A 27720-nucleotide genomic window follows, 5' to 3' on the forward strand; every position below is an offset into this window, starting at 1 on the left:
TCAGTCAGAGGGAGCTAAAGAGTGAGGACTTCCCCTCCTCGGCTGGCAAGCCTTTACTTGTTCATCTCTATGAACAGGGAGGCATCTTCCCCAAATGACCAAGCCATTGGCTCAAATAGGCAGCTTTGAGTGCCACTGTTGCCATGGCCTGTCCTATCCAGGCACTGATGCCCACTCGACACCCATGGGGGCTTCTACTCCTAAGTCCTCAGTTTCCTGAGGTGACTAAAGGTGATGACTTCTCTCACCCCTCCCTCCCCCACACCTTGTCTTACAGTCCCAGCAAGTTGTTCCTATGAACTTTTCCTTCCTCTCCTCTTTCTCCACTAGGTGGCATGTTTTGTACCTATAGGGAGTCAGGGAAGGGCATCAAATAGCTCTGAGAATTGGGCTGGGAGCTGAACCCTGGCTGCAGCTTTTGAGTCAGAACCTGGCCTAGGGGATGTGTGTATCTCCCAGTGTGTGGGCTTCAGTTCATTGGCATCCCAGACTACACTTTGGGCAGGTCATTCTCTCCAAGACCAGCTCCTCCTGAAAGAGAGGGCTGGAAGGGCTCTTGGTGTGAAATACACATTGTTGGTGCCTAGTGGAAGCAGAAATGGAAAAATCAGGATGCACAGGCAAAGATGAGACAGTATTTATTCTCATCACAAGTAATTCCAGACTCAGGATGGGGACCACAGAGTGGCCCCAGGAGCCCCAAGGGGGACCCACCCCAGGGGCCTTGCCTGAGGATCCTAAGCCCAGACACTGGGTGAGTGGGGTGGGGTGGAAGACAAGATGCCCCCACCCCTCATGTCCTGACCATGTTTCCCACTTCCATAGGAAGGAAGGGCAGCTCGGCTACATAGTACTATAATATATAGAAGTGCAGGAGCTGGCCGCGGCACCTGGGTGGGGCTGAGGCCCCCGAATTATTGCAGAAGGGAGGGGGCTCAGTGCTGGTGTCTCGCGGGGTGCTGTGCTGGCTGTGGGCAGGGATGGGCAGGGGAGGGGGCCGCCCTGTCCTCTGGGCTGGGGCTCCTTGGGCCCTGCCTCCCCCAGGATGGGGCTTTCTCACCCGGGGTGCTTTATATGTGCTTTGAAGACCATTTTTGCATTGTCAGGAGTGAGGAAAAAAATATTCTGACATGGTAGAAAAGAAGATATTTACATACCCTGGTGGGCCGTAAGGGGGGGTAATCAGCCTGTGGTGGTGAGCTTCCCAGGCCCCTCCCATCCTAGCTGTCTGGGGGCGGGGCTTGGGGAGAACAGACCATGGCTGGGGGAAGAGGGCCCAGTTCTGAAATTTGGTTGTCATGTGACATCAGGCAAGGCACCCTCTTCTCTGGGCATGCCTATCTGGTACAGGAAGGAGTGGGACTGGGGCTTAAGAGTCTGCTCCATGCTCCTGTTCCCAGCACAGACGGGGTGGCAGGGATGGGCAGTGAGACATTGGGCAGAGGCATCACAGCCATGAGAGCGGATGGCCAGGCAGCCACGCCCCATAGAGGGCATCTCACGCTCTGCTGTGATCCTCTACGGAAGGTGGCCAGAGGGACTGGCCAGGAACCCTGTTTTCCTGTTGAGTAGCAGGGGAAGCCAGGCAGACGCTGCAGATGGCCCCCCTCAAAGTAGAGAGGAGTCCCGGACCTGAGATATAGCCGTGGCGGGTTCATCCAGGCTGGACGGTGGGCCTGGTGCTGGTGTGATTCAAAAGCAGCCTGGGCTCCAGCCTCCAGGCACTGTCTGATCCCCACAGGTCCTGGGAACTGGGCAGTGTCAGCTCAGATCCCCTGCTCAGACTCTGTCACACCTCCTCGTTCGTGACGTGTTATCTGCAGTCACACACGGGTGGCTCCTGCCCTAGTAGATAAGCACACGCATGGTAACCTGCACACATCTGTGCTGGGGCCTGACGGGGAACAGACATTACACATTGTTTCTATCAGCTGCCAGGACCTTGTGGAGCACACCCATACCAACCCTATGCATGCATGCATGCACCCGCAGCTAGGTGAGTGATGTCACCGTTTGCTTCTGGTGTTGGAGGCCCCAGGCTCTAGAAGATACAAGGTCCTGTGCCTCCTTCCAGAGGGCAGGTGTCCTCTACCTACAGCACCAAGGTCCTTGTCCCAGGTGCCTGACCCCTGTCACTCTAGGTCCTGTGGCAGAACTCTGGGGCTACCCTGACTGCTGGGGGGCCCTGTGGAACCCCTGACAGTTTGGTATGACCAGTGCCAAGTGGTCGTGGGTCAGAGGTGCCGGCGGGGCCCCTGAGTGCTGCTCAGCTGGGCCCTCATGGTCTGGATGCTTCCAAGGATCTTCTTCTGGTGGCCCATAAGGGTGATGCCAAGGGCACGCACATCCCTGTGAAGGAAGCGAGGTCCACCAGTTAGTTTAGCTTTAGGAGTCTGGTTGCTGGGAAGAGAGCCCACTGCCCACCTCTGAACTGCTATGGGATTGCCCCTAGTCCTGAGCCCTCTTACCCTCCCTGTCACTCACTGGGCGTTCATGCGAAGCACCATGCCAAGGGAGGAGTACCCGCCAGCTGCAAAGTGGTCTCGGTACCGGCCCATGCGGATGGAGTCCAGCCAATCCCCCACAGTGAGGTCCCCATTCCCACTTCCGCCTGCTCGGAGGTCAAAGCAGCTCCTGGCGAAGGCAGGGGGTGGGCACCTGGGAGCAAAGAATTTAGGAAGTAGCTTGTCAGGGCTCAGCCATTGCTAACAACATGGGCACGGGCCACTCTCTCCCCCGCCCCCTTCCCAGCCCTATATAAAGTAGAGGATTTGCAAAGCTGGCCTCGGCAAAGGCTGGTACAAGGTTCTGGTACCTGCTGACTGTGGCTGTGGCCCTGAGGCTCTCTGGGCTGTGGACCAGGGCATCCAGAACGCTCACGACATGAGAGAAGCGAGGCCGCTGGGTACGGTCCTTGTGCCAGCAGTCCAGCATGAGTTGGTGCAGGGCACGTGGGCAACCCATGGGCGCTGGCAGCCTATAACCCTCCTCCACAGAGCTGATGACCTTGGGGAGGACACAGTGCTGGGCTCTGGCTGGGTTCCCTTTTGAGGACCCATAGCTATAACCCAACCCTGGGCCCCAGACTCACATCCTGATTGGTCATGTTCCAGTAGGGCCGTTCACCATAGGCCAGCACCTCCCACATGACCACACCAAAGCTCCACACATCACTGGCTGAGGAGAAAGTGCGGAAGGCAATGGCCTCTGGCGCTGTCCATCGAATAGGGATCTTCCCTCCCTGAGATGGATATGGAAAGGTTGAGGGGCTAACTGGATTTGTCCCATAGTCCAAGGCAGACTCCCCACTTCCCAGCCCATCATCCAAGAGCACATGTTCTAACGGAACCCATCTCCCTGAGCCAATAGAAAAAATAAGCCAGACAGGTGTGAAGAACCCTGAGGGCACATGCTGCGTGACATAGAACACCTTAGAACATGGCTGGCTGTCCACTAAATGTATAACTGTAAAGCCTTGCCCATACCCCTGCTCATAGGAGGATGTTGGCAACGCACCGCAGTGGTGTAGGCAGCTTCCGGGTCATCTTCCAGGGCCCTTGAGAGCCCAAAGTCTGACACCTTGCACACAAGACGGCCGTCTACCAGGACATTGCGGGCAGCCAGGTCACGGTGAATGTAGCCCAGGTCTGAGAGGTAGCGCATGCCAGCGCCCACCCCTCTGAGCATGCCCACTAGCTGCACGATGGTGAACTGCCCATCGTGGGTCTGCAAGGGGGCACAGAGTGCTGTGTGGGCTTTTGGGACAGTGTTGGCCCAGGGCCGGGAAATCTCCCACAATGCCCTAGAGATTGGAGGTGACTTCAGTGGACAAAATGAAGTGTCTGGCTGCTTACATGGCCTCCTGGAAGTGTCTCCTCTCGGGGAATGGATCCCAGAAAGGTTAAGTTCCAGGTCTGCCAGCCCCTTGTGAATACTCAGAAGTGGGGGCTGGAAATGTAGCCACTTCCTCCCAAATGGTAGTGAAGGTGGCATGGGACACCTTAGCATGGAGTGGGGCAGTAAGGGCCCTTCCAACTCTGGGACTTTCATGGTTGAGGGCCAGAAAACATCTGATCAAGCAGTTCTTGAGATTCCCCCTCATACCCGCCTCTTCCCCATGTGCATGAGCTGCTAGTTCCAGTGGGCTGAGAGGTGAACTGAACTCCTGTGTGTGACCATCAAGTGAGCGCACCCTACCTGTGTGGCTGGTAGTAATGGATGTGTACCCTTCCCCTAAGTGGGGACCAACATACCCTGAGGAAGGCATCCAGAGAGCCATTTTCCATGTACTCAGTCACAATCATTGCCAGGCGGCCTGGGCAGGGAAGGGGAGATGAAGGTCTGGTGTGTGGGTGGCCAGGGCCGCTGATCAGGGACAAGAACATATGCCCACCCAGGAGTCAGGTCAGTGTTTAGGGTCCCACTGGGGTCCTGAGCTCTGAGCACTCCAGGGTCATCTAGGGACCTGAGACATAGTGACAGGATCAGGATGGCCCAAGGGATAGACCTGATCCCTCTCTGGATAGGAGTGTTTCATAAGGGGAAGCTAACCTTGGCTGGCACCTACCACGGGTGACCACACCCTCAAGGCGGATGACGTTAGGGTGATCAAACTGGCCCATGATGGCTGCCTCGCTCAAGAAGTCTTGTCGCTGTCTCTCTGTGTAGCCAGCTTTGAGAGCCTTGATGGCCACAGGCACGTCCCGCTGTCCTGGCACCTGCAGCCTCCCATAGCACACTTCTCCTGACTCTCCTGTGGGGCCCGGAAGGAACAAGGAGTAGCATCTTCCACTCAGACCCACTCTCTCCAAGCCTCCAGCACCGGGTGCTCCAGGCTGCTCTCACCTCTCTACCCTTTGGGCCAGGGTCCTCTCTCACACCACACCCTCCCTCCTAGCCTCTGGGGCTCACCCGAGCCTATGATCTTCTCAATGTGGATCCTGGATGCCTCAATCTCTCGGGTAAAGCTTCGGCCTGCTCGCCCTGGTTCCTCATAGGTGTGGGGCTCTGCAGAGAACTGGGTTTCTGGGAACTTCCCCGCGGGGTGGTTCAAGGGCAAGAAGACAGGTGGGGGTGCTGAGGAGTCAAGGAGAAAGGCCCTCAATAGGGAGAGGAGGAAGTTCTCTCTCCCAATATTCCCTAGGGGATATAGGTGTCTCTGTGAATCCCGAGATATGGTGTCAAACAGCAGGGACCCCACAGTGCTTATCCCACAGTCGTCAACAGGAAGCCTATGGCATGGCTCTGGTTCTGTGTTCTGGGTCTCTGGTTAATTCTGACATGTATGCTGTTCTCTGCACCCCTCCCCCCAAGTCTCTGTGACTTTAACATTGCTCTTAGGGTGCTAATACCATTAAGTAAAGGAGTTCACACCTGCCAGCTTTGCCTGAAGGTGGGTCACTAGAAAATGGCTAAAAATTCACCGCTGCATTGAGCCTGGTGGCAATGAGTATCCTGACTGACATTAATGGGCACAGTGTCGGGATGGAGAAGGGGGGTCCCCCCCATGTCTCCCCTGCTTCCTGGAGTCTCTACAGGATCCTGGAAAGCTCACTGCAGCAGGGGCTATTATTGAAGACAGCCCAAACACCCACCAGAGAAATCATGCATGAACTATGTATGAGTGGACATAGTTGTGCCTTTTCCTGCCCAGAGAGCCTTTGGCAACCCTCAGGGGCTGTCAGCTGGCAAGTGGGGGTGGTTTCTATAACGGCTAGCCTTAGTCTCTGGGCCCTGCCTAGCCTTCCCTACAGGCCCCTGGACAAGCCAGCCCTGTACTGGGTCCTGCTGCAGCCAGGCTGTGCACTCACCCTGTCCATTCTGGTAATGCATCTTCTCTTCATCTGAGTCCTGGAAAGCCTTGCTGTAGCCGCAGTGCCTGCATTGGGGGTGGGGATGAGGCAGTCACCACCCCGCTGGGGCCAGGCCACCCTAGACCCAATCAGAAGGTGAATCAGGGTGCCCTTCTCCCAACAGGTTGACTCTTGTCCCTCAGAAAGTCTGAAGGGGAGGGTCCTTATTTTTAGACTCATAGTCTTCAGTTTTAGACTTATAATCTGCAAAATGTCCCACTGCAACTGACCGTCACACAGGCTATGCTTGCGGAGGCATGGTTTCCAGGCTTCTGGGTCACTGTGGCAGGTCCCTTCCCATTCCTGGCCTCAGTGTGGGACAGTGGTTGGTGTGGTTAGGGTGGGGAGGGCTGGGCGAGGCTGGGTTGTGGCTGGGTGGGGCCGGGTTGTGGCTGGGCACGGTTGTGTGTGGTTGGGCATAGCTGGATTGTGGGTAAGGGAAGCCATGGTGCTGGGGGTGTGGTTAGGGTGAGGCAGGGGAGCACCTACCTCTTCTTGCAGATGAGAAGCAGGAGGAGCACCACCAGGCCAGTGATGAGTGTCAGGCAGATCCAGACGATGGTCCGAGTGTCATAGCGGGGCCCTGCAGGAAGGCCTGGCCCTTTGTAGCCTCCAGCTGGCTCTGATCCCATCCCACCCTGTGCTAGACTTCCCTTAGAGTCCCTGCAGCTGGGCTGCCTGGCTTCCCACTGAGGAGGCTGCTGGTTTCGAGGGACCGTGCAAGCCAAGCATGCTGGTGACAATCACTTGCCCTCTCTTGACCCAAACAAAGAAGAGCTGAAAACCACCCGTTCTGTCTGTCAATCTCACAGCACCAGGAGTGTGTGGAGAGAGGTGAGTGCTGGCCTCAAGGGGGCCCTCTTCTCAGCCCTCGAGGGCAGGGCCTGGCACTATCTGCAGCTTACTGGAGTCTCTGAGAACTCTTACCACAGTCTCTTACTTGTGGCCACAGGATAAATAGAATGGGAAGGACAGGATTGCCACTCTCAGACTCAAGGTGACCTATAAATACTTAGGACACACAGGTGGCAAAGAAGGGCATTTAACCTACCCAGCAATGTGTGACGTTGGCTGGCTGGAGCCAGAGGAAGGCAAACAGATCAGCCTTTAACTGCTAGGTTTCTGACTTTTAGCTTCTCAGGGTTTCTGATGCAGGGCACCGACCCCGGGACTAGTATTTCCAACGAGGTCCCTAGCAATGTGGATGCTACAGAGAGCACGAGCTAAGACATGTCCCTGGGATACCCATAAGGCCACCTGGCAAAGGCCTCACTCAGGCTCAGGAGAGGCCCGCAGGTAATGGGACTGAGCCTCGCTCCCTGCCTGTAAAGATGCAGCCCCACTGCACGGGAGACTGAGATTAGGGGTCTTGAGGGCCCAGCGAGGTATGGCAACTGGCTTTCTCCTGGTCTCACCAGTGGGGCTCCCTAGCCCTCCCGCTCTTTGCACTCACTGGGTTTCCCGGTCTCCACCTCCATGGCCTGGCTGAAGCGGCCGCAGCCTGCTGAGGTGCGGGCTCGGACTTGGAACACGTAGCGAGTGCCTGGTTTGAGGCCTGACACGGTGGCGCGGGTGGTGACAGCCTTGAGGGTGGAGTAGCTTTGCATCTCCTTATCCTGTCCGATGAAGGAGATGGCAGTGAGACCATGGGGCTCTGAGGCCCTCCTCATTGCCCACAGCTCCCTGTTGGCTCCTTACCCACCCACCTCGGGGAACTTTCTCAAACCTTCTCGTAGTACTTGATCTCGTACTCCAGTATGATGCCGTTGGGCTGCTCTGGCTCCTGCCACAGGAGTGACACGCTGGTCTGCCCAGCCCGCTCCTGCCGGATCACCACCACCTGGGACGGGGCTGAGGTGGCAGCTACCCATCAGGCCCAGCATGGGCCATGCCCAGGCCTCTGCCAAGTCTTTCCCAGGCTCTTCTGGGACCCCAGGCTCCTGCTTCTACACCAAGATAGTCTGCAGTCCCATACCCTGAAGAGGCACTGGCTGCTTCCTGGGTCATTCCTCAGGGTCAGTTTCAGGTCTAGTTACACCCAGGGCCTCCACCCTAAGTAGAGGTCTGGATGTGGCGGGGGCCTCAGCTATGCCTGAGGAAGGACTCTGGGCTGGATTCCCGGCTGGGGCAGCTCTGGATAGCGAGGGGCAGGAGCTAAGCAGGCCTGTGTATGCTCAGGGATTCTTTGGTCCCAGGAAGTGCCCTGTTCTCTACCTCTGGCTTTATCTGCAGATACTCTGTGTTCTCCCAAGTATGCTTAAAGTTCACATATAGCTACAGCTAAGGCCAAACAATAAAGTAAGCTGGGGATGATGGCTCCCACCTGCAATCCCAACACTCGGGGTGGAGGTAAGACAATCAACATGAGTTCAAGGCCAGTCTGGACTACAGAGCGAGACTCTATTAGGCCAGTTCTTCCTGTATGCCTGAGTGCTCATTGAAAGCAGATACTACATACAGTGGTGCTTAATAAATGCTGCTGCTACTAGAGACTCGGACAAGAAGAGTCAAGAAGCCCCTACAGGGATAGCTGGAAAGACCTGAAATGGGGGAGTTGGTGTGGGAGCTCACAGCTGTGCGATGGTTTTCTCTCTCACTAGTGAGGACCTGCTAAGTCACTTAGGGCAGTCTCTGCAGGCCACTCTAAGGAGACCAAGGCTGGCAGGCAGATGGGCAGGGGTACAAAACAGGGAGAGGCACGCACTCCATGTGGCCATGGTGCCAAGGTGGGGATGAGATGGGTGGGTGCAGTTGAGGTAGCTCTGTGAGGAGAGCCTTGTGAGAGGGAAGGTCTGTGGACAGGGACCATGCGTGAGACCCAGGGTGGGCGGCATGTGGTGGGGTAGTGGTGTGTCTCTCTCTAATGTAGGTGCTGTCCAGATGCTTCTGAGTTGTTTGTTCTTCCCCCACCTGAACCAGCCAGCCACCTGTTCTCATGCTCCTGCAGAGGTGTGGCAGGGCAGGACTGTGAACCCAGGCACAGGTAGGTCGGTTGCTCTTGAATACTGCTGGACAGGAGGATGGAAAGACGTGGGGAAAGGGTGTGTGTCCTGGATAGATGTCACTGGACCACTGGAAGAATGAATGCTGGACTCCCCTGGAAGTTGCTCACTAGGGTCCTGACATCTGTTTTCTATGTGCTGATGGGGTTTCTGAGCCATGCCTATATCCACTAGAAGACTGTAGAGGAGGAGCTGAGGGTTCTGGAATGTTCCTGGGTCATAGAAAGCTGTTCCTGGCTGCTCTTTAGGACCAGGATACCACCTGACAGGCAGGACCCCTCAGAGTTTGGAAAGAAAGAACCTTTGTGGGCTAAACACAATCCGACCGACCAGAAGTACATGAATGGCCATGGTCCCAATATGGTCAAACCCACCTGAAGTGATGACGTCTAGGGCTGGGGACATGGCTTAGCTAGTAGGGTGTTTGCCTGGCATCCGTGAAGCAGTGGGTTCGATACTCAGCCCTGCATAAGCTGGGAGTGGTGGTGCACAGCTGTCATCTCAGCATTGGGAGGCTACAGCAGGACTGCTGTGTGCAAGGGCGACTTGGGTTTAAGGTTAGACTCTGCTGTCACTGCTAGGCTGAGCGATCTCTGCCCCTCTCTAAGCCTCTACAGTATGGAAGGCAGGTAGCATTACTTCCATTGCACAAGAGAAAAACCAGAGCTATAGGCAGGGAAAGTTCTAGAATCCAGGCTTATGACTGCCTGGAAGACTGCCTCTGTGTTTTCTGGGGTATTCTCAGGATGAGTCCTGCTTTCCTATAGACAAAAAGATTCCCTGCCCAGATCTTGGTGGGAAGGAAGAGCTGAAAGAAACAATGGCTGGAGGTGGGGGGATGAATGGGGGTCCCCAGGGCTGCTCCGCCTACCTGCCTGGTTCGTGGTGATGTTGACCACAGCAGCGCTTCGGGGCTCAGGGCTCAGGTTGGAGACACCATTGACGGCCTCAATCCAGAAGGAGTAGTTCATGTGGGCCAGCAGGTTGGCCACCAGCAGGCTGGCCTGTACCAGGCTTGTCTGCTGTGGGACGAAGCGAGTTCCACTCCCACAAGCCTCACAGTGGCTCAGGGCCCAGGGGCAGCGGCGGCACACTGCATTGTAGGTGATGTCGCTGCGGCCACCTGGGTCCAGAGGAGGGGCCCACTCCAGGGTCACAGAGGTTCCATTCACACTGGAGATCAGGTTCACTGGTGCTGACGGTGGCCCTGGGGGCAGAAAGCAACAAGTTGGGGTGGAGCTGGCCCAGGATCCCCATTGTATCTGGGGCTTCTCAACTAAGAAAACACATCTATTCTACCGTCCAGAAGTCCCAGGGCAAAGGGTCTGACACAGGAGCCTGAGTTCTCACGCCTCAGTGTATACTCCAATAGTTCCCGCCTATAATCAGAGGAACATTGCACACTCCTGGGTGCCCACAGGACCTTCACTATGTGTAAACAGCCTGGTCATGGTCACCCGCTTCCATCCTTGCATTCTTTTGTAAATAAAAATGTCACTGGGCATCTCTGTGGCATGAGAAGCCTGTCATGTAGCCAGCAGGCTGTGGGGTACCACACACCCCTGCCTATACAGGCCCAGGCTGGCCAGCACAGACTCTGGAGAGAGGGGCTGGTAGCCCCTTGGTTGGGCTGATTGTGGGGCTGGGTAGAAGTGTCATGGGGGTTGAGTCATGGGGGATGAGCTGGAAGGGCATGGGGCCAGGCAGAGGACCCCAGGGGCTGGAATTCCAGGCTGGGAATCTTGGCCTTGAAAGGTTCTCAGGACTCTCGAAGTATGCAAAGACTTTCCAAGCCAAAGGTACCAGACACCAAAAAGTCTAACCCCGACTTAGGCCGGCAGGCAGCTTTGGACCCTGTATTATGGTCTTGGGGAGGAGCCAGAGTCTAGCCAGATGTGGGCACACGCCTGGAACTGAGAGCTGGGTTCCCCTCATGAAGAGGAATTCTTTCTGTTCCACCAGGTCCCAAATCAAGACAAAGCTCAAGTCTGGGCCAGAATCTCTAAGGAGGGATGGCTGGCACCTGTATGCATGATACCCAAGCGATTTCAAGGACTGACCTGCCTGTGCAGGGAGCCTGGGACTGGGTGGCCATGAGCAGAGCAAGAGAGAGGGGGTCTAGACAGCAGATTCAGGGTAAAACTGTTCAGGCTCCACTGTAGCGTGCAGTGAGACCAGGGGCCCCTGCTGAGCCCCGGGCCAGGAGAGGTTGAGGATCAAAGACAAGAAGCAACAGCAGGGCCAGGAGTTTCCTATGTCCCCCAGAGTCCCCTCAGGCACACAGGGCACATGCACACAAAACTGCACCCTCGCCAGGCACAAGACACCCCTGAAAGACTGAGGGAAGGATGGAAGAAGCCTCTTAGGTGTCCCTGAAGAGATGGCAGGAAACCACAAGACGCCAGGATGTCAAGCTTCCTGCTGTAGTCACAGACAGCCCCTCCCGCTACACCAACCCACCCTTACTTCATAGACACCTAGCTCCAGAACCCTGGGGGTCCTCTCAGGAGAGCTCCGAGGCGGTACTCAGGTACTCACGGGTGCAGGCTGCCGATGGTGGGTCCAAGGCCGCGCGGTAGTAGCTGAGGTCACAGCGGCAGGTCTGGGCCGCAGGGGTGGCAGAATGGCTGTGGGGTGGGCATCGGGCACACAGCTGGTCCCCGGGGGCTGACTTGTAGAAGCCCAGTTCACAGGCTGTGGAGGAGATGGCAGCTACAGGCAAGCCAGGCGCCCACCAAAGAGCTTCAGGGTGACACTCTCCCTGAGCTTCCTAATGTGCGTGTGTGTGTGTATGTGTGTGCATGTGTGTGTGTCCTGGAGGGACGAAGCTTCCACTCTGTACTACAACACTGTTATCTATGCTCACCATCAAACGGGGTAGAGGCAGAGTGTAGACAGGGCGTTTGACTTCCACAGGCTTTCATGAAGCTGATATGAGTTCCAAACCCAAAGTGGACACCCCAAAAGCCCCCACATCTGAGCTTCTCAAATCACCCACTCTCCTCAGCCTCAGATTCTGACTGGGCCCAAGCAGCTGCCGATCACAGGGAGCATAGCTGTGTGACTTGAGTGAGTGAGAAAAGACCCATGTGTGACCTGGAGCCAAGCCTGGACAAACAGGGACCCTCTCCCATGAAAGCCAGCTCCCCAGCCTCACCACAGATCCCAAGGTAGCAAAGCCTACGGCTGGGACCTGATGCTTCATGCTTTACAAGTTCCCCCAGTTAACCTGGCATCAGGACCCACCACCCTGTCACCTCTGACAGCTGCCTGTCTCCTAGATACCTTTTCTCCTGCTGAACCTGCCACCTGCTCCATCTCATCTGAATTGACCTTAGTAGCCTCCAACGCGACCCCCAGCCTCCAGCCTTCTCAGTCTCAGTTGATGACTAAATCACTTAGGAGCGAGACCCAGGACCAGACCCTTTTCAGAGCCAGGGGACATTGTCATGAATTGAACTGTCCAGCCCGCCTTCCAGAGCCACCATGTTGCGGAAGGAGATGCTGGCAAACATGATGAAATCACACTCAGGAGAGCAAGAGGATCCTGGAGAGCAGTGGCAGAAGCCCCCTCTCCAAGGATGGAGGGTGGATATCTGAAGGGTAAGATCAAGTCAGACAGGGTCAGGAATCCCTGCTGGCCCTCTACCTCAGCCTCCCATCCTCAGGCCAGCCTAGGCTCTGGCTGTTCTCACACACTACAGGCCCCAGGGCCTTTGCACATGCCGGCCTTTCTTCTCAGGGTGTCTTTTCTTGCCTATCCATGTGATGAACTCCTCTTTCTGGATCTCTTCCAACTGGTCCTCCGTGACAACATTGCTGGCTCTCTCCACATAACACACAGAAATGACTATTCCTGAACCTGTATCTCTCATTCCCTAGCAGTCTCTCCTCCTGGACTGGGAGGTCCTCATGGGTAGACCCTTGGGAGGTAAGGATTAGTCTGTTCTGGAGAGGGTACAGTGTGACCTCATGGGAGGGTCAGGCAGACCCAGTGCCACCCAGCCAGTCTGATTCCAGCTCTGTCATAGTCTGCAGCTGCAGACTCACTGGATTCTCTCCATGCTAAATCCCATTCTGGAAAAGCCAGTCCCCCAGAGAAGTTTTATTTAAGAATGTCATTTCAGAGCACGGCGCCTGTGGATGCCAGTCAGATCTCTTTATTATTCAAGCTAAAGCCAAGCAAATTTCTAAAATTCTACAGACTAGTGAGAAACTGAGCCAGGGGAAAGGACAACCCTCGAGTGGTTTCGGGGGCACAGGACTACAGCATTGGAAGGGGCTTAGCAGCTGTCAGGTGAGGGGACAGTACCCCCTGTGCTTTGAAGCACCTGCCCCGTTCTAAGGGACCCCAAGAAGGTTCAGACTTGATTCCATTTGGGATCAGGGCACAAGGGTGGTGGGGGCCGTCTTGGGATGCAGCCAGAACATAGGCTCCTGAGGCAGGGGGCTATCAAGGCAGCACTGTCAGCAGGGGGCTTGGCATCTTTATGCTGGACCTGCAGTTGTCCTGAGTAACAGTGCCCTTGCTGCGGTAGGTAGACCCCTGTGGTAGGCTGGTACCCCTTTACTCATCCCCTACTCCTCTGCCCCTCCACTACAAACTGGATCAGAAGAGCTGGCTCTGCTCAGGGAACCTTCAGAGGAACAAGGGACAGACAAGTAATTCTGTGGGACATCTTGGTGTGGCAGGGCATGAAGGCCATGTTACAATGTGACAGTCATCCATGAAGCCCTTGGCTGTCAACAGCTCATAGCAGGGAAGGGTTGGACTGGAGACTGGCTCTCTTGCTGGCATAACCTCTTACTTGGGCTTAGTGGTTCAGAGTACATCACTGGGTCCTAGTTTCTTCATTTGTAAAATGGGGACAGCAATAGTGGCAGTTTGGGGCTGTGGTGCGGGTCACCTGAGCATCAGGATCTGGCAGCAGCTGGCACTGGTTGCTATAACTAGACACAATCGGCAACTGTAGTACAATGTTCCACTCGTGTGTGAGCAGCTGTCTGTGCTGGGGATAGAACCCGAGGCCATGCACAGGCTCGGCAAGCGCTCTGTCACTGCATTGCACTCCAGCCTACAGGACCCTTTGTCAGAAGAGGAAACGCCCTCAGAGAGCTGCAGTCTTTAGCCTCAGATTCTCCTCAGCCCAGGGGTGATGTAAAGCCAGTGGGGGGACCTCCCAGCTGGGCCCCTAACCAGCTTTCCTCCAGTGTAAATCTTAGAGGTGGCTGTATCTTCCTGTCGCTCCCAGTTCCCTCTTGCTTTACTAATACCCAATATGGCTATCACGTGTCAAGGCCAGATTAATCCACGCCTCGAAAATAAAATCATCTTTAATAAGAATACTAATCACCGGGCCTCAGGGAGCCCTGGATCCTGGAGGCTGGGCTACGAATTAGTGGCTGGGACAGATGGAGGCACTCCAGGCTGCAGTCTGGTCCTGCTCCGTGACCCAGGGGGGCTTCCGGAGTGGTCCAGGCCCGGAGCTGCAGGCTGTGGGCCAGGAGAGGCCGCTGCCCCACTGAGGGCACCTTGCCCAGGCTGCCTGTCAGGCCGGCAGCTGCCTGCAGCCTCAGCCACCTCTCTGCTCCCCCTGCACAAAGCACGAGATTTGACAAATAAGGTGCCCGCCCGTGGTCGACCAAAGGAAATTAATTCTAAATCAGATTTTAAACACAGGCAGGAAGGCAAAAGCACTCATCGTCCCCGCTCCCCTCCGAATGAGCCTCTGATATTTATAGAAAGATGATTAGGGCCCCCGAGGGTGATTTACATTCGCATCCAGGTGATGGGAAGGGCAGCAACCAGGACTGAAGAGTTTCAGGCTCTCCCTGCCGCTCAGGGAGTGGGGATGATGCTCCAAGGCCCCTCCACTTGCTGGAGGAGTTGGGGGAGGGGAAGCATGCAGGCAAGGGACTAAGGAGGTCACTGAGTACTTCCTGCTCAGGGAATGGCAGAGATCGGAAGTCTACCTACCTACCAGTCCTTCCTGCGTTGTCCCTGGGCCAGAAAGTTTACCTTTCTGGGCCTCTTTCTTTCGGTGGTAAACTGAACCAACTTTATATGGCTCTGGTTTCTCCCCTATAAGTTTCTGAAGCCAGAAGGAAATCTCACCTAGTCACCTAAGGAGCCAGGTGACATGGCAGAGTTTACTGTCTCCAGAGACTCAGGCAAGGCCACTGGCCTGGCTCCCTCTGTGAAGGTCTCAGTGTGGAACCCACATGGCTCCTTCCAGATTCGGAGACACAGACAATCACAGATGCCACCAGCAGTGCTGGGGAATGTCCCTCTACGTGGGACTCAAATCCACAGCCCATCTCCATCTCTCTGCCTACAGTGCACTGTGAATTGATATTTTTTATAAAACCCGTAATTATCTTGCAACTAGCATAATTAGGTTGCATTATGATTTAAATGTAAAACTCAAAACACACTGCCGTTCCCTAACCCTGCCCTGTGTGTCTTTGTTATTTTTTATTAATGGGCTGGCAGCAGCAGGCAGTAAGCTTGGCCTTGACCTCTCTCAGTCTCTGAGGAATTCTCACCAAGAGCCCTGCCCTGCTCCCCACCTCTGCCTAACAAGGGAACTTCCCAGTCTTTCCCCGCAGGCTAGCTTGTCTTGGTGCACGTGGGACTTACTGGCTTATTTGCAGAGCTGGTGGCATGTAAAGCTTGGAGCTGAGGCGGTACTGAGCAGGTGGCACCAGTCAGTCTGCCTGGTCATTATGGTATAGCTGTACCTATCACCAGTAGCCTGAATGTGACAGGTGGGCTCTGAGGGTGGAGGTGGAGTCCCAGGCTGGGGGGGGGCCGGGTAGCCTGGGATCAGATCTACTCCTCCGCTACTCATGCCAGAGGGCTTCGGGTTGTCCCATCTGCAAAGTGGGAGTGTGGCACCTCACTTAGAAGGCTGTTGTAAGGATGAGGACTTTCCACACGTGGGGTCCTCCTGCCCTGCCCTCTGTTCCCTGAGCACACAGATGGTAGAGGGAAGAACAGCAGAGCTAATCCGTTAAGGGTATTCATTAAAGTCCCCAAATACGGCAAACATTGGGAAACCTGTCATGGAGCTAGTGTGTTCTCTCTGTCTACAGGAGGTATCTGAGGACAGGCTCATGTCTCCATGATTCTTACACAGGAAGGGCCCTCCCTAGACCCTCTGCAGCCAGAACCAAAGTTCCCCATAACCAGGCTTGTCTGTGCCCTGATGACAGAGGGGCCATGTGTCCAGCCCCTAGGGGATCCAAGAAGGGCACAGAGAAACCAGGCCGAGCCCGTACCAGCTGGTGCCCCAGCTGGTGCCCACAGAGCTCCCCTAGGTCACACACACACACACACACACACAGGCAACACAATGCCGGGGTCTCCCTTGGCAATTATGCCTAGCCTTTGGTACACTCAGGTACTCAGCTGGCCCCAGTAGGACTTTGCAAGCTCCCCCAAACACAGGCAACCTGGGTCTGGGACCATATGACAAGTGCGGCCAAGCCTGTTCTCCTTGGGTGGTCCTGCTGGAATGTCCCTTCCCTATGTGTCTTTGCCCAGAACACTAACTCTCTTTCTCTCCACTTCCCACGCTGGAAAGCTGGCATTTTCAGCTTAGAGGCCAGAGCCAGAGCCTGGAGCCTAGCGTTCTACTCCCTGGCTGTGTGACCTTGGGCGAACTGCTTCTCCTCTGAATATCTTCAAAACCAGGACAACAACAGCCCCTGCTCCATTTGGTGGTGACAGGGACTGAGTGAGTTAATGCTTCACTCAATGAAGTATATTCTTTTCTGAAGCCTTTAGGGACACAGGCAGTGTCATTTCCTAACCTAAGGATATGACAACGTCACAGGACGGGCCACCTGGCTGTTACCCAGCCCCCAGATGCCCTGTGCACCTGCTGACAGGGAGCCAGATGTCCAGGGATGACTGTCTCGCACGCCAGCAGCCCTGCCCATAAGGAGCGACCTGCAGCCCACCCAGGGACCCAGCCAGCCTCGAGTTCCACTCACCCATACAGGCATCCCGCCGCTCCTCGTAGCCAGCACTGCACACGCACTTGCCGATGGGCACCAGCCATTCGCCCTCAGCACTGCAGTACATCTTGGGTGTGTCGCGCTCCTCCGAGTGCCGCACACACTGGCCTCGAACCTCTACCAGCGAGGACGAGTCGGCCCCGGTTACCGCCTCCGAGAAGGCCGCCAGGTTGCGGACCATGGCGGGACACTTCTTGTAGTAGATTCGGAGTGAGAGGATGGCGAGGCAGGCACCGATGTCCTGGAAGGCCAGGTAGAAGCCGCGCTTGCTGAGCGGGCCCACGCCACGCACCTCCGTGTTCAGCTTGAGCCTCCGCACACCCAAGTCTGCGCCTGTGAAGCTCTCATCTGCTGCAATGGTGTCAATCTTGAGGAACTGGCTCTCTTGTGTGCTGGCTCCCAGGTCCCGGTCAGACTCCAGGTAGTGAAGGTTGAAGGTCTCCTTGCAGGTGCCCAGCACCCCGGGGATACTATTGCAGTCACGTAGGGTGAATTTGATCTCGGCGTAGACACGCCTGGCGCCATCACGGGGCACCCAGCTTGTGCGCAGCCAGTTGTTCTGGTTGGGACTCATGACATTGCACACTTGGTAGGTGTGGATGGGCCGGAAGGACTCGTCCACCTCGCTGATGGAGTCCCACTGTAGCAAAGAGAACACAACCTGCTGAAATGGAAGCCACGCCTGGCTCTCCCCTGCCAGCCCCCTGAATAGACGCCAGGAGAAACACAGAAGAGGATATCCCTCTGGGAAGGCGGTCACCACTGCCCAAGGCTAGGCACCTGCAAACGAACCCTTAAGTTATGTCCGTGAAAGTGTTATTGGCGTACAGATGTGAAGCAGAGCCAGATGTGTGCCACCAAAGGGTAAGATTCAGATTCTTCTGAGCCAGGGCCCACAAGAATCAGGCCTGTCTACCACCCAGGCTCTGACTGCCGTTTCTAAACGGCGTTTCCCATCATTCCCAGGGAGAGGGGTCTTGCTTGGAGAAGCAGGTGAGTACAGTTTCCTATTGAGTTACTAAAGGGACCCCACCTCAAATCTCTCTCCAGCTCCTCCACCATTGTGGCTGCTTGCTGAATGACTATCTGATTAACTGGTCAGACTACCCTGTTGTTTTCTGGTTTATTGTCTGTTTGGGATAAGGGTCTCTTGTAGCTTAGGCTGGCCTCAAGCTCACTATGTAGTTAAAAGTGACCTTGAACTTTGTTTCTCTCAAGCTGGGGATGGAACGCAGGGCTTTGTACGTGCTTTGGTGGTATTCTACCGAATGAGCTTCTGTTGTTCTTGGCTTGGGACCCCGGGGCTGGCCTGGGCTCCCCTCAGATCAGAACAAGGCTGTGGGAAAGTTAAGCGTTACTGTTTCCATCTGGCCCTACCTGAGTGAGGGAAACAGAGATAAACTGGGCACCCTACAGAGCTGGAAAAAAAAAGGCAGCCTGGACTTGGGGGAAATCTGCCAACCATATATCAGAGGAGACATTAATATCCACAACAAATAAAGAAACACATCTCAACAACAGAAAACTAACAGTCCAATTAAAAGAAAGAAGCAAAGGACTTGAAAAAGGCATTTTTCTGAAGAAGATACACAGATGGCCAAACAGCACAAGAAAAGACGCTTCATATCGCTAACCACTGGGGAAATACAAATCAAACCCACAGCCAGAGCCCACTACACAGCCGTTAGATATTTAAACAGAAGAGAGGTGCCGGCGAGGGATGAAGGAGCCTGGTACATCACTGCGGGGATGCGAACTGTGCAGCGGCTGTGACCAACAGCGTAGCGAGGATCTCAACAAACTGAATTACAGGAGGCAGCAGTTCTAAGAGTGTATCGTCTTGATGAGATGCCTGCGTACCCATGTTCATGATGAGGATGGGCAGCCCGTGTGCTGCTGAGTGTGGTACAGTGCTTTCTCAGCACATAGCATCCCCTGGGTCTGATCCTCACCAAGGAAAACACACAAAAATCTCAAGTAGATGGAAAAAAAAACTGCCTACCGACAAATAGAGAAAATATCACATACAGGCAGTAGAATATTAGTCACCCTTAAAAAGGAATGGGAGTCTGATGCCACGGTAGGACATGGGTAAGCATGTATGTGCACACGCATACATGTGCATGTGTGTGTGCGTGTGTGTGTGCTTGTGATGTCGTGCTCACCCATATGTGTGGAGAGAGATCAGGATATGCCGAGTGTCACCTGCTTTCAGCCTCTGCCACATGCCTTTAAGACAGGGTCTCTCAGTGGACGTCACTGTTTCGAGCTGATGATCAACGGGTCCTGCCCTCTCTGTCACTAGCAGCACCGTGCTAGAGTGTCAGGTGCACACTTAACCATGCCAGGCTTTTTCTGCACATGCTGGAGAATTCTAACTCAGTTCTTCGAGCTTACACAATACGAACTCTTACGCACTGAGCCACCTCTCTAGCCTCATGACTTGAGTAGCAAAGGCATGCTTAACCAAAGAAGCCACAGAGAGACGGACCAAAGCTGCCCCAAAGCTCATCCCACCCGATGGCATCAGGTCGACAGGTCAGTGTGATCCACAGAGAGGAGAAAGAGTGATGGTTTCTGGGGGCTGGGGTGGGGGTGGGACGTGTTACTCTCTGTGGACACAGCATTCTGGCTTAAAAGGGTAAAAGGTATTTTGGAGAAGGGTGGGCTGGAACGTGGTGATCTGATGTCACATAGCAACGGGAGAGTGTTTAACACCATTGAGCGGCATGATAAGAGCGGTTATGGCGGGAGATTTTGTTGTGTTTTATCATAATAAGAAATAATGGGTGTGTGTAGCTTGGCGGTAAGAGTGATCGCTCCGCATGTCTGAGGGTCTGGGTTCAATCCTGAACCCTAGTACCATGACCACCACCACCCTGCACACAGTGGGTTCCTGAGCCCCCAGCAAAGCAGTGACAGCTCAGGGACCTGAAATCCAGATGTGTGTGTGTGTGTGTGTGTGTGTGTGTGTGTGTGAGAGAGAGAGAGAGAGAGAGAGAGAGAGAGAGAGAGAGAGAGAGAGAAGTATCAGAATCTGAGCCCTCCTGATGTGGCACTTGCCAGCAACACCCTGGATGAATGCAAGGACTTTATGCAGGTGCAGAGAGGGAAGAGCCCTGGCTCCCTCAACCACGCCGCTACCTAGCCCCAGCTAGGGGCAGGCACAGGGCTGAGTCCAGAGGACCTCAAGGAATTGCTGGAACTGAGGACAGATGCCCACGTCCAGATCTGTGACTTTCTCTCTGCTCTGTAGGAACTAAGGATCTTCCTACTTCAGTACGGGGGGGGGGGGGGAGGGCGCTTGAAGACGCCTCCTCCCAAGACTCCATTATTCCGTGGGTCGAGCTTGCTCTATGTGTGGTACAGCGGGGGTCCTGAGTATCCCAATCCCTTTCCTGCCTGTCACAAGCCCCTCCATCTGGCCTCGGTTCTGTTGGCTGTGTGGTCTCCACCTCAGCCACCCCCAGACAGGCCTATCTCCACTAGGCTGGGAGGACGCCAGGAGAAAATGCCTACAGAGTGCTGAGCTCAGGCCTGGCACAGGAAGGCACTCAAAGAGCAGGGCACAAGTGCACTGCTGCCCCACCAGCACACCCTGGTCTGCTGCCTGCCTGCAGGACCATTGGACGGAGGTCTCGACCACAGGGTTTCTGAGAGTTTGGCCTCACTTGTAAGAGCTTATGCTTGCTGCCCTGCGCCCCACGCTGCAGCCCCAGCCCCAGGCAGTCGTGTCACATCTGGGGCTAAAGTTATTGTCACAATTAATGGAACACCAAAGAGCCTGCCAGATGCTCCCTGTCTGTTTCCTGCCAGGGGCCCAGATAAATTAACCAGCTTGATCAGAGTCCGTTCCAGCTGTCCCCACCGGTGCCAATGGCCTGGCCCCACCCTACCAGCCCCAGAGTGAGGGCAGATGCCTGCAGTGCTTGGGTCCCTGGAAATAAATGCAAGGGCAAAGCCAGCCAAGTCAGGGCTACTCCATTCAAGTTGCCTCTGCAGCTGACCCCTCATGCTGTCCCCCACCTTGTTCTCTTCCTGGAACAGGACAGGGCAAAGCAGCTGTGTAGCCCTGAGTTTGTTAAATACCTTCTCTGAGCCATGGGTGTGTCATCTGTGAATGTTTGCTCCTTCCAGCTGCACGGTGAGGGTCAAGGGAGATACAGACAGTAATATGCCCCCTCTCCTAGGGCAGTCTGCACTCTAGCTGTTCAGGGCCAGGCAAGATACAGGACACCCCAGTGGGCATAGAGGGAAGATGCAGCCTGGTTAAGTACAATCTGGGTCTAAGCAGAGTAGCTTAACCTCTCAGAAGCTTCTGGCTTCTTGTCGGCCCAAGGCCCTTTCTATGCATCGCCCTGTGTAACTGCACAGAGCATGCTCTACGATTGGCTCCTTATAAATGAGGTGAATGGCCTGAGCCATCCCACTGGTCAGAGAAGGCAGAGTTCCCCCATCTTGAAACCTGGCACCTCTCTGCCTTTGGTCATGCTCTGCCCAAGCCAGATCGCCCTACTCGTGCTACGCACAGCCCAGAGGGGCATTGAGCAAGCTGCAGAATGAGAGCTGGACTGAGCCCCATAAGCCAGCTCCAAAGGCTCTTCTCCTTGCTGGGCAGGAGAATTAACAGAAGACCCCTGGGTAGGAGCATGTGTGCACTCCCTCCGTCCCCCTGCTTGACCTGCTCAGTCCAAGATTTGGACTCATGTAGTACATTCCTCTCTGGGAAACTCCCACCTCCAGATGGAGCACATTCTTGGCTCAGTGGACAATATGAATCCACCCTCACCCCTTCCTTACAGGGAGGTCAGACAAGCCCTCAGCACCTGAGGTGCATATGGGTTCCATACCGGCTCCAGGCCTAGAGAGACCTGGGTTCAAGTCTTGCTCACCACCAGAAAGCACTGAGCCTCAGCAGTCTTACCTGTGGAATGGGCTACCATCCTCCAAGGACTTGCTCCCAAGGCAATGTGAACATGAAGTTTTAGCATTATTTTCTAAATCTCAAAAGAAGTAAGAAGAGGCTACATGCGCCTGGCATGCCATGAACAGCAGAGCCTTCTGTCACCAGGATTGAGCCTCCCCAAACCAAATCCACGTTATTAACCTAATGGCCAAGTCCTTGGTTCTGGGGCAAGCCAGAGCACATCTGGGGCCAAAGCGGTCCCTTCCTGGCAGTTAAGAAGCAGGAGAGATGCCAGCTCAGCTAGTCTGGTCTCAGTGTGAAGCAAGCCCGAAGCTGGAGTCTCCCATGGGTAGGCCCACCACAGGCCCTTCCTGAGGATAGCCACGCTGAGCTGCATTTCTCTGGTACCTCGCTTCTGCCCTCAGAAGGGGCAGTGCAGGCTACAGCTCTGGGCCTGGAGAATTATGGGATCAAGGCTTGGTCCTGCCAGTTCCCAGAATGCTGTGCTGAGGAACTGAGGCGGCCCAGCCCACTGCTGCCAGTGAGGAGACCCCAGAGGGGCAGGGCAGAGATTCATCCTGATCTCTAAGATGAAAACCTGCCAAGGCTCCAAGAAGTGAATGAGTCCCTGCTCAGGCCTGAACTGGAACTAGCTAGGCTCTGTCCCAAGAACCATGGAAGCCTGGCTGGACCTTACTGTCCATGTCTCTGCCATGGCTCCAGCTACTCTGGGCCTGGCCTTGGCAAACTGTGAATATACAGGCCCAGGGCACAGATAGGAAGATCCTCAAACCAAGGGTCAGACAGAAATCAGGGTCAGAAATCCCGTGCCAGTGCTGGCTCTGTGATCCCAAGGGTTCCAGGGAGCTAAACTGCTAAGAACTAGCCACTGTCTCCCACTTCTGTGTGCCCTTGAATGAATGAGTGAATGAACGAACGAACAAACAAACAAACAAACAAACAAACAAATTCACTTCTTGGAGCCTTTGCTTCCTTTTGATCTGCGTGATGCTACAATTCAGAACTTCAACCACACGAGTCCAGTACTCACCCCGTGAGCGGGATATGTGAGCCAGCCCCAGTCTCCGTGGATGGTTGATGTGTCCAACAAGTTCACTGTAAAACACAAGATAAGAAGCCATTAGTCTCCTGTGACCCTTCTCCCAGCCAGAGCCAGCTGCATTGGTCACTCTTAGCTCCCCCTTCCCAGGAGCTCACAGTCCCCAGCCCAGGACACTTGTCCTTCTAGCCTATCTGGTCCGAAGTCTAAGTCCCGCCTCTTTTGTGACAGTGCCCGTCAACCCTCAGTCAATAGCTCGGTCACTCTGCCACTACTGGAGCACTACTGCCCAAGCCCTAGGAATCCTGGAAGAGCTGGACAGACAGAGCTGGGTCCTGCAGGCACAGGCTGGCATCCGGTTCTGCCTCTTCATCTCGCTTAAGCCCCAGCTTCCTCCTTTGTGGAATGGGGGGGGTGTTCACCCCCAGTGCCCTCTGAGGAGGAGATAGCATTTACATTTGTACCATGAAGTCCCACCATTTACCTAAGGACAAGCACAGTTTTAAGGTCCTCACTGTCCCCAGGTCTAGCACCTGCTCGACCACTAAAGACAATGATAGGATGGGCAAGCACTGCTTCCTGATGCCACCTACTGTGTTCTGAACTCTGCCAGGGGAGTCTCAGATGCCACCTTGCCTATGATAGTGTTTCCTGACAGTCCAGAGGAGTGAGCAGCATTACTTCCATGTTAGTGATGAAAGATGTGTCTCGGAGAGGTTCTAGAACCCGCCTAGAAGCCCACGGGTAGCTAGCAAGGCTGCACAGAGAGAACTACCACTCAGCAGAGAGGCAGACTCTCTGGGTTGTGCCTGGGTAGGGGAAGGAGCTCCAACTCACATGCCAGCCTGTTCAAAGTCAGGCCTTGTGCCCCACCCAGGACAACCTGCAAAACCACAAGGTAAAGCGCCCACCTTTGTGGTCAGGTATTCCTGGGCTCTTGTCACATCACAGGTGGCCGGCCCCCACTTCTTTGAATCTCAATTTCTCCATTTTAAAAATATATCAGTAAGACCTGTGGGTTCAGACGGAGGCGAGGAAGCCATCTGTAAAGCATGGGGCCAGTGTCTGCGCCATAGCCAGTCCCTGCTGACACACCTACATCCTTATGCCTCCTCCTCCTCACTCTGTCCTGCTCAGAGAGCAGAACTCCAATCCTAACTATCTATGCCTGCTGTGTGTCCCGTGGCAAGTTCCTTCCTGTCTCTGGGCCCTGTTTTTTTTTTTTTATTGCTATGGTAATGGCTGTACCCGAGGCCTTTAGCACCGAGTCCCATAGCCCTCCATGTTTTGTTGTTGCTGTTGTTTGTTTGTTTGCATTTGTATTTTTCTTCCATGGGTCTCCTTCCCCAAACAACCAACACAGGCTTCCATCTACCAGGGTGGAATGTGACCTGGCTGGGTCACAGATGATCAAAGCTGGGTCTCTCAGAACGTTCCCACAGGGAGGTGAGGTATCTTGCTTGCCATTTGCATAGCTACAATTTGGCCCTCAAGGATGAAGACAAGTGTCATCAGGGACCTCGGAGTGAGGATGCTCTTACAGACTCATTTTCTTCTTCCTTCCACCCTCCCACTCTAATGTCTTCAGGAGCCCGGCTGAACCAGGGAAGGGGCCTCTGTACTCCATCCTGGGTCCCTAGGGACTGGGTGGGATCAGAACCGGAACAAATGTCCACTGAGGAATGTCCCCTCTCCTGAGCCAGCCCTACGCCAGGGGCACAGGCAGAGAGAAGGCTTCCCATCTCCCTCCCTCCTTTGCTCTCAGGCAATAGAGAGAAAAGTGGGTCAGGCAAGCTCTTTCCTCCTGCCAGCTGGGGGGAGGGAAGGGGGCTGTACTGAAGCTCCCCCCCCCAAGACCAGTGGGGCCCCGTTAGGAGAGAGGGTGGGGAAGGGGCAGTCAGGGGTGTCGCCACAGTAGCCAGTATCCTGCATGTGTGTCTCAGGCCCGAGATTCCCTTCTCTGGGCACAGAACAGTCTACTTCAGACCTGTCCCTACACTGGAGGACCCTGAACAATCACCCATCATCACAGAGGCTCCCCCTGGACACCATGACTTCAAGGCCACCTTCTGTCTGCAGGAAGTCCCACCACATCATCCAGTCTTGAGATAATCCACAGATAAGTCAAAAGTCAATTCTATTGGATTCACAACAGGGTACAGGAGGCCAGGGATGTTTGCTCCGACTCTTTCTAGAGCCTTCTCTGTCGCTCCCCTCCTGTCTGTCCTTTCCCTCTGGAACACTGCCAGCCTCACATCACCATCCATAGGGATAGAGAGGAGAGTGGGGTGAATCTCAAGGGACAGCCCACGCCAACACAGGAGGCTTGACAGGAACTGTGTGGAATCCCAGTCCTGGGCCTGCCTAGCCTGGTCTGAGGCCCGTTGGAAATCTAGACCTGGTCATGCAGCTGGCCAATTTCCTGCCAGACCATGAGATTGATTTCCCCCTCTGGACTCATCCCCTATTTAGAAAACAGGAGGCCTGGACCCCAAGGCTTCTTACTGAACTCCTCAGGCCTCAGTTTCCTCTGGAAATGCCCACAGGCGGTCCTCTTGGGGCTCCCTGAGCAGGTCATTCTGGGGACCACACAGGCTGGCAGGTGCTGAACAGCACAGACAATTCCTTGGCGGTGCCCGCCTGACCACGGAAGGCATTATACAATTCTTTTTCTCTCCAGTACTGTCACCTTCCCCCATTCCATTTCGCTGAGACTAATACTTAAATTGATTCACATTCCCCCGGGGACACAGTGCGTGATAGGGAGACCAGAGAACTGGGGTGGCCCAGGGCCATCAGGCAGGACATGCAGCCTGCCTTAGAGACCACCCTGAAGTAGAGGGAGATTCACTCATAAGGACCTGGTGCCTGGTGTGGCTTGAGGAAGCTATAGGCTCCCAGCAGCCACTGAAAGCCACGGGCAGATAGGCAGGCTGGGCGCTGTTGCCTGTATTGGGCCCCCACTAGGGAGACAGCCTCTTCCCTGAGTCCCAGAGGTGTCCCCAGCAGGTTCTGGCTCCTGTACAGTGCAAAAGGCATTGTCATAAGGGATTCCTGGGTGTTCCACATGGACACCAGGCCCAGGTCTCCATTATCTGGCCACCTATGTTGTAAAGATCACCCAGCTTGTCTAGGCACTCTGCAAGCTCACCCTCGGCCATACACCTGACTGCAGACAGGTCTCCCCTTTCCCATGCCTGTGTTTTCTCCAGCTGGGGCTTCTCTGTTATACACATTCCCCTCTAATGCCATAGTGCAGCCTGGGGAAAGTCACTACCGTGGGGGCTCTGGGTCCCACAGCCTGGGACTCTGGAAGACGCTGGCTCCTCCACAGAACAGTTGAGGCAAGGACGTGGGGTGCACAGCTGACTCCTGGAGGCTTGCTGAAGACCTCCTTAAACATTACTGGGCTAGGAATACCCCTTCCACCCCAACCCTAGCCCACCGCAATCCACCCCACGCCACTTGGCCTAGCTCTAGGAAAACTGTTCTCTCAGGACACTGTTCTTCTGACCCTGACTCTTCTCTACTCAGAACACCTCCCCCAGTCATGTCTCATAACTAGATAGGGAGCCAGCTCTGCCCGCTCACCTGTCCTTTAGCCATCCTGGAACACCCCTGACCCCCTCTGGCTTTGCTTTCCCTGGGGACAATACTTTACCTATGTCCGAGTGCACTGGTTTCACTGGGCATGAATGCAAATCTGAGGGTCTGTTTCTGTTTGTGCCGCAGCACTTACATGCATACGTGGGTGTCACACATACGTACATGTACATGTGTGTGTGCAATGGCTGCCCTGCTGTGTGCATGATAGGGGGATGCCGTCCATGCATGAGGCTCTGCTAGCTTGGCTCTGTGTGGATGAACCTGTGGGCTAGGTGGGCCCCCTGAGCTAAGTGTTAGGATTCCAGGAGCTTTCTGACAAATAGTTCGGCTTGCTTGGGAGCAATGGACACGGTAAATCCAGTCTGCCTCGTGAGACTGGCTTTAGCCCTAAACAGTGATCTTGTACAGCATGCTAAGGAGCGTCTACAGGAGCTGGGGTGTGTGGGCAGAACCCCTTGGTCTGATAGCAGTGTCCAGTGGGACCTAAGAAAGGGTGTGGGTGGGCAGTCCTGGAGCCAGCCTCAGCTCTGGGCTTCCTTCCTTCACCAGAAGTCATTTCCCAGAGTCTTTTGGTCTTGAGGACTCGGTGCCCCTCCCACCTTCCTGGGGCCAGGGTGAAGGGACCACCTGGCTTTGACCCAGGCAAGACCCCGTTCTCTGAGCCACCGTGCCTGTCTCTCCCAGTCCATTCCTCTCTGCACCTCCTGCCACTGGTGCTTCTCCTGGGTATAGGCGCCCCTTTCCCCTGGCCAGCCTATGCCCCCACCCCATTCTCAAGACACCCATCATCCCGGTGTTTCTAAGCCCCTGTTCTCAGTCTGGCCCCAGCCAGTTCGTGGCCTTGTGCTCAAAGCCACCTCCAGCCCCGTTTCCTTCAGTCCTCTGTACCTTGTCCCCGATTCTTGGAATCTTGACTCCCTGTCCGCCCAGTGCCTTCCAGTCCGTTCCGTCCTCGGACCCATTCCTTGCCTTCTCTCTGAACCCAATCTCCTCCATACCTCTTCTGTCTTCTGTCCAGTCCTGTCCCCTTGTCCCCAGCCTCCGATTCTCAGTCCCCAGGGCATCCTCCGTCCGCCCCTGCCCGTGCCATCCTGCGCCCAGGCCGGCTGGGGTTGAGGCGGGGAAGTTGCGCCCCGGGCAGCACCGCCCCCGCCCCCGCCCCGCCGCGCCGCGCCGCTCACCTTCGCCGCGCCCCGCGGACACGCAGGTGGCCGCCGCCGCAGCCGTGAAGACCCAGAAAGCGGGGGACAGGCGGGCCCGGGCGGGGGCCAT

At 55.3% G+C, this 27720-nt stretch overlaps 1 protein-coding gene across 1 annotated transcript; it reads right to left on the bottom strand.

Moving 5' to 3' along the window:
• Nucleotides 1-623: 623 nt before the first annotated feature.
• On the bottom strand, nucleotides 624-27720 carry Epha8 (EPH receptor A8). Its single transcript, XM_028759692.1, has 17 exons — nucleotides 27630-27720; nucleotides 22834-22898; nucleotides 16853-17516; nucleotides 11393-11548; nucleotides 9726-10061; nucleotides 7579-7703; nucleotides 7306-7468; nucleotides 6342-6435; nucleotides 5811-5878; nucleotides 4912-5076; nucleotides 4568-4753; nucleotides 4254-4315; nucleotides 3517-3726; nucleotides 3092-3241; nucleotides 2816-3006; nucleotides 2485-2658; nucleotides 624-2349 (listed from the first exon to the last, which is right to left on the bottom strand). The coding sequence occupies exons 1-17, from the start codon at nucleotides 27718-27720 to the stop codon at nucleotides 2235-2237; spliced, it is 3015 nt and encodes a 1004-aa protein (XP_028615525.1). The 3' UTR covers nucleotides 624-2234.

Source organism: Grammomys surdaster, unplaced genomic scaffold (genome assembly GCF_004785775.1).
Source record: "Grammomys surdaster isolate TR1022 unplaced genomic scaffold, NIH_TR_1.0 126313, whole genome shotgun sequence".
In the NCBI taxonomy this organism is placed as follows: domain Eukaryota; kingdom Metazoa; phylum Chordata; class Mammalia; order Rodentia; family Muridae; genus Grammomys; species Grammomys surdaster.